Source organism: Gallinula chloropus (assembly GCF_964237585.1).
Source record: "Gallinula chloropus genome assembly, chromosome: 17".
NCBI classification, from domain to species: domain Eukaryota; kingdom Metazoa; phylum Chordata; class Aves; order Gruiformes; family Rallidae; genus Gallinula; species Gallinula chloropus.
The window spans coordinates 343,649-355,802 of NC_140102.1; the positions used below are offsets into that span (position 1 = coordinate 343,649).

General features: G+C 49.8%; 1 protein-coding gene across 2 annotated transcripts in view; it reads left to right on the forward strand.

Moving 5' to 3' along the window:
* The window catches only part of TTC28 (tetratricopeptide repeat domain 28), a gene marked incomplete at its 5' end in the record, with an annotated part of 132,361 nt that overhangs the window by 64,288 nt on the left and 55,919 nt on the right, over positions 1–12,154 (forward strand). For both annotated transcript variants that reach the window (XM_084271932.1, XM_084271933.1), the window contains one exon: positions 10,852–10,999. In XM_084271932.1, the coding sequence (XP_084128058.1) occupies positions 10,852–10,999 (148 nt within the window). The remainder of the gene's footprint in view (positions 1–10,851; positions 11,000–12,154) is intronic.

The following is a 12,154-nucleotide window of genomic DNA, read 5'->3' on the forward strand; positions in this document are numbered from 1 at the left end:
GCAGTGCCAAGGCATGTTCTGGTGGGGGCCCTTAGTGCATGGTGGGTGACTTTAGAAAAGAGAACCAGCATTAATATTACAAACTCACTGCCTGATGAAGGGGAAATTTTCCTGTGTTTGTACAGAGAAAGGACATTATTTTTCTTGGGGTTCCTTGGTATGGAAAATCTGAATAAGGGCTGAAGTCTCCATACCCAGCCATGCCACATGCCTCAGAGTTTAAAGTATTTTCTTCCTAGCCAGGACTTTACAGAAGCAATGAAGTTCACAGGATAGCCAAAAAGACCAGAACTTGGGTACAGAGACATAGCTCTTGCTTTCTTGGTCATCACCTGGATAATTTCAGGCAAGTGAAGAATGGAAAGAACGTGGGGGGAAGGAACAGGGCTTGCCCTGTGCAGAGAGCTTGGGCACAGTTGTCGTCAGAAAGTGTGCAGCCTCTTAAATTCAGGTATGTTTTGTAGTAAAATGGTCTGTGCTGCCCACCCCAGTTATTTGAATTATGTACAGCTGTTACTTGGAGGTGTGAGATGCTGGAAGAAGCATTTCCAGGTGATGCTGCCTAGGGCAGCCTGCTGTCGGTGGAAGAAAAAGGGAAAAGCTGTTTGCATCCTCCACAAAAGAAACCTTTGCTCCTATAGTCCTGTTACTTTTCGCAGATGCTTTCAGGTTGACAGTAGACACAGGTTGAAGAAATGGGGCTAATAAGGAATTTGGGAAGCAAAGCACTTTGTGGGACTGAAACAAATGGAGTGAGTTCAATAGCAGAGTGGGAAATGCAGCCAGTGCTCTGGGTCTTCTTGCCCGTGGGAATCAATACTGCAAACTGGCACGTGTAGTTCCAGGTGTTGATGTGAGCAAAGGCAGGCAGATCCCCTTGTTTCCTGGTGATAGGACATGCTGTGTTTCTGGAGCACAGACCCCTGCTAGCCAGGGGGTCGATCCCGTCTCAGGGCTCTGAAGCTGAGCACTGGGGTGGGCACTGTGCTTCTCACGTTCTGTCCCTTCTCCGGAGGCACAAGTGGGTCAGCCAGGCAGGTTATTTCTTTCATGGCTGTTGTAAGCAGCAGAGTGAAGCCTGTGGGGGTCACGGTGAAAGCTCCCCTTGTCTTGTCGGTGTCAAAGGAACAGCCCACGGTCCCTCAGCCCTTCTGCCCTCGCTGTGGCTGCTCTGTGCCCAGGCGTGTGGGGCCAGAGCACAGTCGCTGCTTTTGGGTTTAGCTGCAGCAGCCCCGCTGCAGAACGAGCCTGTGCCAGAGTCAGTCCATGCGCTGTCCTAGCAACAAAACACCCCAGTGGTGGGGCAACTAAACCGGAGCAGATGTTTAGCAGGGAAATAATTCACAATTGGCCGGTTTGATAGTACCCATTGACCCCTTCAGGGCTGTTCAATACAGCGAGTGGTTTCCATAGCAACTGCAGAATTCCTCAGTGCTTCAGTGGTCTCTGATAAAGGAGAGGAGTTGTCAGGAAACACCGTGTTGGTGGTTCTCCCCTTTGCATTGCAGGAGTAATGGTCTGGCAGAACTTGCTACATGTGACATCCGTCCTGAAGAATTTTTCCCACGTTCACCTTGGCCAAAGAGATTTGTATTTTTAGTACTTTTGCCAGTTTGTTTTTTCCCTTTCCCCCGTCATCAGCTCTGTCTTTCTTGGCAGGCAGTGCAGGCTGAGCACAAGCAGGGGGACAGGACAGGGACTGGGAGCCAGGAGGCAGGAACCCGTGTCTGCAGCAGATGGTGCTGGGCTGCTCTGTCACAGCCCCTGGGGATTCTCTAAGGGTGTGGACCAGCTCTGTCCAGCAGGGCTGCGGCCACCTTGGTGTGAGTACGTGGCACATCCCCTTATCCTGTGCCTTTACTGCTGTGCACATTGTCTTCGGTCTTCTGTTGGGATGGCTCTTGGAGCTTGTCCTACTCTGATGGGGTTTTTTCCTTCTGCCCTTGTTCCTGTCCTGAGATGGGGATGGGCTTGAGACCAGGGCAGTCTTCAGAATGGGCCTAGGGAGGTGTACGCGAGCGACATGGCTTCAGGGCTTTGCCACAAAGCCCAGTGTCGCTCGGGAGGCTCTCCAGGGCCGGCCCGGCATGCTTGCACCTCTCTGAATGTGTGGCTGCATGCAGAGCTGTTGTTTCAGTGGGATCTCTCTCACATGTTGGGAAACCCATCTGTGTTTAAACGTTCCAAAGTGCCTGTTTAAAATACTGTAACACACTAGTTCTTTTGACATTCAAACTGCTTTTACACTTGATGCTGTTCAAAGTACATCTGACTTCAGCAGTTACAGGGTTTTGAGTCATTTGGATAAAATACATAGGTAAGGTAAGAGACCTGATTCTCTAACCCTCTCCCTCTTTGTACACAACCTTAAACTGTGGTGGCTTTAATGAAACCTCAGAGGGTTTCTGCTGGATCTTTTCACTCTGTGGTTGACTGCTACACCTAATACCCATCTGCCTCTCTCAAGAATCCTGAATCAAATACTTCCAGGTGAAAATGAGGAGTGAACTTACTGGATGACCCCAGAAGTCCCCCATGCTCCCTCAGTGATTGCTTGGAGACTCTAACTTGGCAAGGGGTCTGAGGGAGTCTGCACAAGAAGCTTTGGGGATGTCAGTGAGCATGAACTCCATGGCAACGCTGAGCTGTCACCTCTCCGTCGCATCTGGTTCAGATTTCCAGATGGGATGCTTCAAGGAGACGACACTTTATTTCACAGTGTTGGTTTAAGCCACAAAGCTGTGGTGTTACACCATCGCAGCATATGTTAATTACTAACCTTAATGTTCTTGTTAGCCAGTTTTGAATAGATCATCTTTCACGTGTCTGAGTTAAGTTTGTGAGGCTGTAGGCAGATTGTTCGCTAGGTGAAGTGGCCAGACTGTCAGGCAGCTGAAGGGAAGGACGGCTGAGCCTTTTAAGAACTGCCTGGATTCCTAGGTCCTGCCTGCAGTGCTGCTGACTGGCTTTGTGCAGCCAGGCTGTGTCCTTCCCGTGGCTGAAAGCTGCTGGTTTCTTTCCTTTGTTCAATTTCTCAGTTCAGTTTGTTTGAATTGAAATTAAAATACCTGCAATGACTTTGTGGTTGGGCTTGAATCTAGATGGGAGCACAAAGGCACGGGACGTTTGGCTGGTTGTTGCCTGAAAGGTATATTCCCAGGGAGCTTTGTCTCTGCTGTGGCTTGTGATTGTTTCTGGTACTTGTTTTCCTAAGTGTCACCTGCTAAACAGTTTAGATCTGACTGCAGGCATTAAAGCAAGCAGGGACAGAACCGACTGTTACTCTCCCAAGTTAAGGCAAGCAGGCATTCTCTTGAGACTGTGCTTATCCTCTTCTCAACGACAACTGAACCATCAGGAAAACGTACTGTGCTGAGACTTGGCTGTTCCTGGGAGTTTTCTGTTTCTCCTGCTCTTTTCTCTGTACTCTGGAGGGATCAAACTTTTCTGGGCCCTGGAGCCTTACCAGTTGGATTTGCCACCAAAATTCACTAATAATTGTCCTGCATGTTTGTCTGGAGATTAGATATCTCATACTAGAGTGACTCAGCAAGAGAAACAAGAGTCCTCAGATACTAAGTTTGAGATTGGGAGAAAAGCCAATGGTCTGCTAGAAACATTAAAAAAATAAAACAACCAAGCAGCTGTCTTCCCTGCCTGTGGCTTTTAATTGCCATTAAATGGGGTAGAAGACTATCCACACCACCAGCTTCATTGCCAGTGTAAGATTTCGAAGGAGGGATTGCATTAAACATGGGTGTTTTATTTTCTTTGTCAGAAGTATTGTTATTAAAACCATTCCAGCTGAGCAGCCCTGTTTTTTAAAGGGGCTTCAGGCACCTCTGCTGTAATGCTGAAAGGGAAATAGAAAGAAATGTCAGTGTAACTGGAGCTTCCCTCCAAGAGTTTTACAGCTGAGAACAAAGTCACTTGCCTTTTTATCACGGCTGAGTCTTGCCTGGCTAGCTGGTCCTTGCCGTAGCGTCAGTGCTTCCCCAGCCTGAGTACCAGGCTGAGCCCTCTCGGCTCTGGCAGGGCTCAGTACTCACCTGGTGAAGTCCCTCCATAAGCGGGTGAAATCCTCGAGTACCTGCTGGTGCGCGTCAGCGACCCGAACCCCAGGAGGGTGCCGTTTGCTGTGCCTTCTGGAACATCCAGCTGACAGGGCTGTTAGTTGTGAGACACTCAGCTTCAGAGGCTACAGCTGAAATCACAAAGCAGGAGGAGCTGACAGAAAACAAAGGTTTAATTGGTTGCTGGGCTTGGAGATGGTGCTTTCTAGCTCCCAACCATTGGTGTGCAAGTCACTGCCTCTGCCTTCCAGCTGTCTTGGTTTTGGTGAATCCCGTTTCAGCTCTGTTAGCTGCAGTGAGGACAAGTGCCTGCATTCCCACAGCAGCCTGAAGTGGGTTTCAGAATGGCAGCAGTCAGTCAGCAGCTCCAAACAGGCTAAGGTACTGTGGGTAATAGAAGAGAGCAAGGCTCCCAGGGATTTTACAGACAGAGTGAAGCCAGGAGGGTCAAGGCTTCTGGACAGAGGAAGAGTGCTGGGATTTGGAGGAAACCAGAAGTGTGGAGGTACATTTTGAGAGGGTGACCCAGCAGGACCCACCCGCGTACAGAAGAGGTGCTGGGGACAGCAGGGCAGGTCCTGATGAGGAGTAGGCGGTGTCAGAGCAGTTGGGTGTTGTTTTTGGTGAGGTGGTTGGGTGACAGTGTCCATCTAGGTGACTTGAGCATTGCCTGCTGGGTGACAGGGACTGTAGCACATTCCTGTCTCTGCTGATCACTCGGGTACCACTGCTTAGGAAACCCTCCCCTGCACACCGAGGGGCTGAAAGGAGGCTTGGCTTCAGCTGCTTGATGGAGTTTGCCCACAGAGCACCAGGGCCCCATGGCCTGTGTGTGCTCGGGGCTGGAGACTGCCTGCTGCAGCCTGGCTGGCCCCGCAGATGGGCTGTCACGTCGCTGGTGCCCACCAGAGCTGCTGGCCTGGGAAGAAGAGACTGAGAAGTGCCAGAGTGTTGCTTATTCTTTTGTCCAGGTTCTGTGGAATTTCCTTCTAATGTCAGGATGTTGGTCATCTTCAGTAGCCTCGCTGCAAGGTGGTGATTACAATGATTGCACAGTGTTCATTTAATCAGCAGGCCTGCAGCTGGGAAGAGACCTTCCATCTTCACCAGGAATCCAGATCACCTCTGTCAGATGGTCTGGCCAACCCGCGAGTGCTGCATCAGCTAACACGGGCCCTGCAGATATCCCCCACTGGGTCTGCTCTCAGTGCCAAGCCTCATGACTGTGGGCTGACCAGATGCTTTAATGTCTCATTTCTGGGTTTTATTGTGGGTTTCAGTGTGATCCACCTAAACTTGCACAGCCTGCCAGGGTCCAAAATGGAGAAATGCTGGGGGTGGGGGGGAGTCATTTGAGCTGCTACTCAGATGAGTAATTCAAAGTGAGACAATGAAAGTCTGTGCTGGAACACTCAAGCTGAATAGCAAAAAGTTCTTGTGGTGGATGTCTTCCAGTTCAGGACATGATTTTTATTATTCCCTCTTTTCCCTTTGTACTGCTTTTTCATTTGATTTTGCTTTTAAGGGTATAAGAACAAATAGTAGCATATGTTTGTATATTCTGGAGCTCCTAGAAGGTTCTCAACGCTTTCAGCATGGTTAGAAGTGGGAGAATTGTGTGCAGATGTACACTGGCAGTTAAATAGCAAACGCCAGTGCGATTGAAACCGTGGTACAGTGCTGAAACTAAACAAAGCACTAGGTAATACTGTCTGAAAAGCAGTCCTGCCACTGTGCCAAACTGCGTTGAGAAGCAGCCTACAACTGTCATCTAATCTGTTCAGTTTTGTGTAATTCTGTCTCTATTAAACCTCTGATCATACCCTGCCCAGGCTGGTGTCGCTCCGGAGCAGGGTGAAAGGTGGCTTACCTCTTCTTCTGCAATTTCTAAACCAAGTTGTTTGGCTGGAAATTGGGGAAACATTCTCCCTGTTGTCTTGCAGAGGAATTGCAGGTGTTGTACCTGTGTTTGTGCCTGTCAGCCTTAAACACAGGAGTCGGGTTGTGCTTCCCCTGTGCTGTGTTTGGGCAGCAGCGGCCTGGTCGTCGCTTGTCCAGAGCTCTGTACTTGCTATTAAATAAGGCTTAAGCGTTGTAGCTGGCAAAGACTGGAAGATTGTTTGCTATCACCTGCTAATACACACAATTACTAAGCACAATTAATAAGAATAATTAAATGCCCTTTGGATAAAACAGGGCATAATGCTCTGCGCACACCCACCACATATCCCCCTCATACCCCCGTGCTCTCTTCTCTGTACAGGCTCAGTGGGGCTTAGAGCAAACTCTCCAAGCAGTGTGGTTCCTGTAAGAGACACCCTGGGAACAGGCAGAAGGTGAAGCAGCTGTGCTGCACAGACTGTGCCTTGTCAGATGGGTGCTTGTTGTGTGGGGCAGGCTGCGGGGCGGGCGTGCAGGCCGTGCGGTGGGAGCCGTACCTGGGGTGCTGCCGTGCCCTGTGGGAGTGGGAGTGCAGTTCATGTGGACGGCAGGCAGTATTTATGCCTGTGCTGCATGTGTTCTGAATTAAAGCGCATTCTTCCCTCTCCTCACATTCCTGAAATCCCACAGCAGAGATTTGTCCTGTATTTTTCTCTAAAATTTGGCTGTAAAGCAGTTACAAGGGGAGAGGAAAGATTCAACCTGGTGCTTGGCCCCCAGAACCCGTAGCGGCTGTTGCCACATTTTGCTCCTTTGGTTTGTCACACGTGTCAGTTCGTCAGCAGCCGGCCTGGCTCAGGGGGTGCAGTGAGGGACTTGGCTGGTAGATGTCCGATGGTGGGTCTGTCTGTCTGTCCAGCCATTGGGCAGGCTCAGGACAGGCTGTTTAAATACTTCATAGATTATTCATCCTGTTTTTGCCCTCATCTTCTGATCAGGCAAACCAAGGGAGTGTTGTGGAAGAAGTGTTTTCTGGGTGTTTGCCTTTCCTGTCCAGATAGTTGGCTGTCCAGGGTCCAAAGCCAACATGAAGGTGTTTTGAATTTCCTCCCCAGTGTACAGTGGGAGCCTTTGTCTAGGGTCGAGCAGGTTGTTTTCAAGTTTTCTCTTGGACAGCAGTTTTCTGCGCCAGCTTCTTCTGATGCTTCTCCAGTTTTGTTCTTCTGTCTTCATGATCCAGTTACAGATTGGCCAGCAAATGATGTGAGTGACTCTGTGAGCATGGCGTTTGATGGCGGGGCTGTCGGATGGGGCAGGGCAGTGCAGGTGGGGGGTTGATGTGGGTGCTCTTCACCCTGGCACCCTGCTGAACCTGGACATACGAGCAGCAGAGCACGTGTTCAGTCACGCTGACACGAGGGGAAGAGGAAACGCTTCCGTTGAGGGAGATGCATCCAGGGTCAAATTCCAGACTGTCTTTTTGCACGGTGCCTTCCTGAAAGCATAATGCAGAGACAAATGAGAAGGATTTTCCAGCATCTTGCATTGCATTGAGGATGCAAAGAGCCACAGGTTAGAAAACACCTGCTCTTCATTTGTCCTGTCAAAGCATCATTCTCTTCTTGCTTTAATCTTCCTAAAAAGAATCAATTTTTTTTTTCTTAGCTGGTATCACTGGGAAATTAATGTAACTTTGACTGTAGAGTGAGCACTCGTCTGTCTTCACATGGTGTGATAAAAACCCTACAGTTGGCTGAAGCGTGGGAAGACTGAGCCGGGGCTGGAAAGCCGCTCCTTGTCTCGTGGCTTCAGCTGCAGCTGCTGGCTCCCTGCCTTTCCCTTTCCTCTCCTCTTCCGAAGGGTGATTCTCACCATTACCTCTTTGCAGATCTTTTCCCTTGATACGGTGTCTTCATTCCAGTGCTAAGCTAGCTTGTGACTGCCTCTTGGGGAGGAAATAGGTGATGTGAATGCTTTTTATTTATTTTGTGAAAGGTCTTGGGGGAGCACAGTGAGTGGAGAGTGTTGTATACAGGCTGGAAACGGGAGGAGAGAGGAAGGAAGGGGCTTTTGCAGGAGAAAAGTTGGCCAAAATCTTCCCTTCAGTTATGATTAATAGTTTTTTCTTTTGAGCTCTGAATGCTGTGTTTGTATTCAAATTACGTGGTTTCCAGGAGGGACTTCCAGGAATAGATGTGGGGATAAAAACAATTTCCAGAAGGGACATTGGGAATGCAGGGCACTGAATTGCACACTGTTGGTGCATCTCATCCCTGCCTTGTTTTGTTCTGTCACCTGCAGCCCGTGGTGTCTCCTCCATACGCAGAGCTTGGGGGATGAGGACTCTTTGCTCAGCGCTACACAAAGCGACAGGGTGGGACGGGCAGGTGCCCAAACCCCGTGTCCCTGCTGCAGCCGCTGCTGTGTCCCGGCGAGGCAGGGCCCTTGGCTTGTGGTGAAGGCTGGAGGGTGCTTGGCAGGCACTGGTGAGCCAAACAGGCCTGAGACTCCTCTGCAGAGTGCTCTGAGACTCGTGGCCAGGCTGCTTTTCCTTTTCCCTTTCTTTTTCTTCCTTTCCCCCTTTTTGTGGTGTGTTTTCACCAGCTGGGAACTGGTGTTCCCTTGGTTTCTGTAGGGCAGCTGGAAGCGGGGCAGAGGCTTCACCTGTGTTCTGTCGGGCTTGCTTTCTCTCTGTTCCCCTCACAGGGCCATTGTCCTTCAGGGAGACTGGAAAGCTGTTTGCTGCCATGCCTGTAGTAGAAGAGCACGTTAGGACTGGTCCTGCAGCCTCTGTGTGCATGGGATGGGATGCGAGAGAGCGCTGTGCTACATCCTTGGCAACAGAAGCCCCATAGTATCCCTGTCGTCTTCAGGCTGCTGCAGAAGACCCCCCTGCTCTTCCCTTGGCACCCTGGGCCGGGATAGCATCCTGCTGCGGTGAGACAGCTGTGGGCTCCCTGGGCTGCCTCCAGGCTGGGCAGCGTGTGTGTTTCGAGAGAGGGAGCGGCAGGCTCCTGCCTTCCTGTGAAGCAGGAGGTGCTGGAGGGGCCTGCACACAACACGAAGCTCTGCAGCAGCCTGCTGTGTAGACTGGGCAGGCAGGGCTTCCTGGACCAGCCGTGGTGGCTGGAGAAGTCCCAGCACGGAGCTGTGCTGCGTCAAACTGCTCTGTCACCAGGTGGCAAAGAAAAGAATTAAGTGATAATTCTGGGGAAGAAAAGGACTTAAAAGTGTATGGTGTGATTGAGGTGACAGCTCGATCACTGCTGGGAGGACTCGTGCTTGATGGTCACAGCACCTTGCTAGTTCTTTGTATTTTCTTTGATTTAAAGCTTCATGCTAATAATCTAATTAACATTGAATAGGGTTTCCAGTACAGTAGCTTATTTGGTTCAATAAGAACACGTTTATACTAGAGGTTAATGAAAAGAATTTTGCTTTCATCGAATTCATTAACAGTGGTTCTACAATCAAGGCTCACTAATGGAAAAGAGATTAAATATTCATGTCTAGAAATTTCTCGTGTCACTTCTGATTTTCCTTAATCTCTGCCTCCATGGATTGGATTCCAAAAGTGTCTGGACACTCTGATGAAATACCAATTTGGATATTAATTGGAGGTTTATCCTGTTTAAGTAAAAAGACTTCCACAGACATACACTTAATGTATCTTGAGCGCAGATTTCTTTAGTGATGGAGAGAAATAATGAGGTTTTACTTGTGGAAGCAATACTAGGAGTTGATCTCAAGGAACGGTGCATTTTGTAAGACATTCAAATAATGTTTTTTCTTCTGTCCTGACAGCTTTATTTGTGCTACGGAAAGAGCTTTGAATGAACCAAAAGTGTAGCAAAGTTTGCACAAGAAAGGTACTAGCTGGACATGGAGATAGAGCCTGAATAATGAGCATCAAAGGTGTTTAAAGATTCAAGACCTTCTTATTACAGTGCCAGATGTCCTGCAGATACACCTGAGTACTTGAGTAAATATGGGGCTGTGGCTTCGGTGATCTCTGCCCCAGCAGCTCTCCAGGAAGTTGTGGATACCCTTCGGGCTTTGCTGTTTCTGCAGCTCTGGCTTTGTGTGCATCCCAGCTTGGGGAGAGGTGAAGCTGTGTTTGGGAATGCTGTGCAGCTGCGTGGTGATGGTGTTGCTGAAGTGGGAATAGAAGTACCTGGTGACAAGAGATTTCAGTTACTTTGAAAGTACTGCACGTTCCCATCAGTGATGTCCTTGGGAAGGAAGAAACAAAGAAAAATGCTCTTGTAAACATGTTCAAGATTATGGGAGTCTGGCCTCAATCTAAGGAGGGTGCAAATACATATATATATATGTATGTATACACATATATATACACACATATACGTGTATTACAGGTATGTGTGTATATACTGCACCCAGCGAGTGGGACAGCGCTGGACAGTGTCTGCATTAGGGGGTGTGTGTGGAGAGGGAAGGTTCAGCTCCTGGCTGGATCTTTGCAGCGTGAGCTTTCAGTACGTTTTGGTCTCTACTGGTACTAGATGTTTACACTGGAGTAATTGGCAAGGGCTGACGAGAAAGGACGTGAGTAACGTGTGTGTGTGAGCCACGGCAGCAGAAGTGGAGGTCTCGAGAAGGAGAGCTGGGTTGTGAGTGGACAGGTCATGAGCCAGGTTCAAGGGAAAAGCTTTGCCTTGATAGTGATCGCCATCCTGGGTCTCCAAAACGGTTCAGAGGCCTTGTGAAGAGTGAGGCCATCAGAGCGGGGGATGAGCAGCGGTGTGTCGGTCGCTGCCCAGCCTGTGGTGTGGGGTTTTCTGGTTGCAGCTGCGTGACCAGGTCGTGCAGCCCAGCGCCTGTGGTCTGTGACCTGCAGCAGTGGAGTGACTGTCCCTTCTCCCCTCTGGCCTTCCAGGCATACTTCCGACAGGGTGTGGCCCTGCAGTATCTCGGCCGTCATGCAGATGCACTGGCAGCGTTCGCCTCAGGACTGGCTCAGGATCCCAAGAGTCTTCAGCTTCTGGTGGGCATGGTGGAGGCCGCCATGAAATCTCCCATGCGAGGTAAGCACCGCAGGATGGTGTCCTGTGGCAGGGCACTCGGAGGCCGCAGTGCCAGGCCGTGGGTGGAGGGGGAGGGAGAACCTGGAAGGGTTGCAGGATTTGGCTTCTTTGCTGAGTCAGCAGGTGTTGAGAGAGGAGCCCGGAGGAGGAGGAGTGCAGTGGGACAGCAAGATGGTGACACCCAGCTTGAGAGACACTGGAGATGAATCGGAATGGCACTGTGTTCCAGTGAAGTCCTTGCTTGTCTTTGTTGGCAGTGCAGGTGGAGCTGTGGGCTGTGGTGGCCCTGGCTTTATTGTTACTGGGAACAGCTTCCCACGGTGTGCCGGTGCTTGGCCACTGGGAGAAGGGAGTCTTAAATGCTCCGGGCCAGTGTGTGCCCAGAAGAGCATGTCAATAGCTTTTCCATGGTACTGATGTCTCTCAAAACACAGTGCTCAGAAGGCAAAAAAGGCTGCTCTGCTAATTCACTTATATTCAGGAAGAATGTTGAAATCATAGGGACCTTGGAGCTGCATTAGCTGTTTCAACATTTCATGTTGTCCTTGTTTCCAGGATTATCCTCTCCAGAGTAAGAAGGCAGTCTCCTCTCCTGCTCTGCTTCTCTTGCATGCATTGTGTGCAGCGTCGTAATCATATTTCCCAGGAGGGAGCACTGCAGTTCTCATCCTTAGCAGATGCTGCTGGGGGCTGCAGGGCTTAGGGGCCAAGAAGCACTGGAATGAAAAAATATCCCCGCTGGTGTTTCCTTTTTTACAGTGTTTTTCTCTGTCTTCTAAGGTTAATTCATCTGGAAGTTTCTGTCCTATATAGCAGTTACCTTGTGAACCTAATTTCATTTGGTGCCCAGAGTTCCTGTGGCTGCTGCTTAGAATGCAGGTGCTGTGGTGTTTCTGCGTGAGCATCCCGGGTTCGGCTGGGTGATCTCCTCTTTGCACTGCAGCTGTTTCTTTACACTGCTGCTCCCTCCTGCACTTCCCAGTGTTCCTGCTTTCCCCTGGTTATCCTCCCAGTGACTGGTTTGTCAGATTTAACATCAGCCTTGTTTGTACAGTGCTAGTTCCACATTGTGGGTGTGTGTACATGCTGTACTGCTGTAAGGGCTGCTCAGAGTCTTGATCCTACTGTGCTCAGCACTCTGCAAGCGCTTAAGTA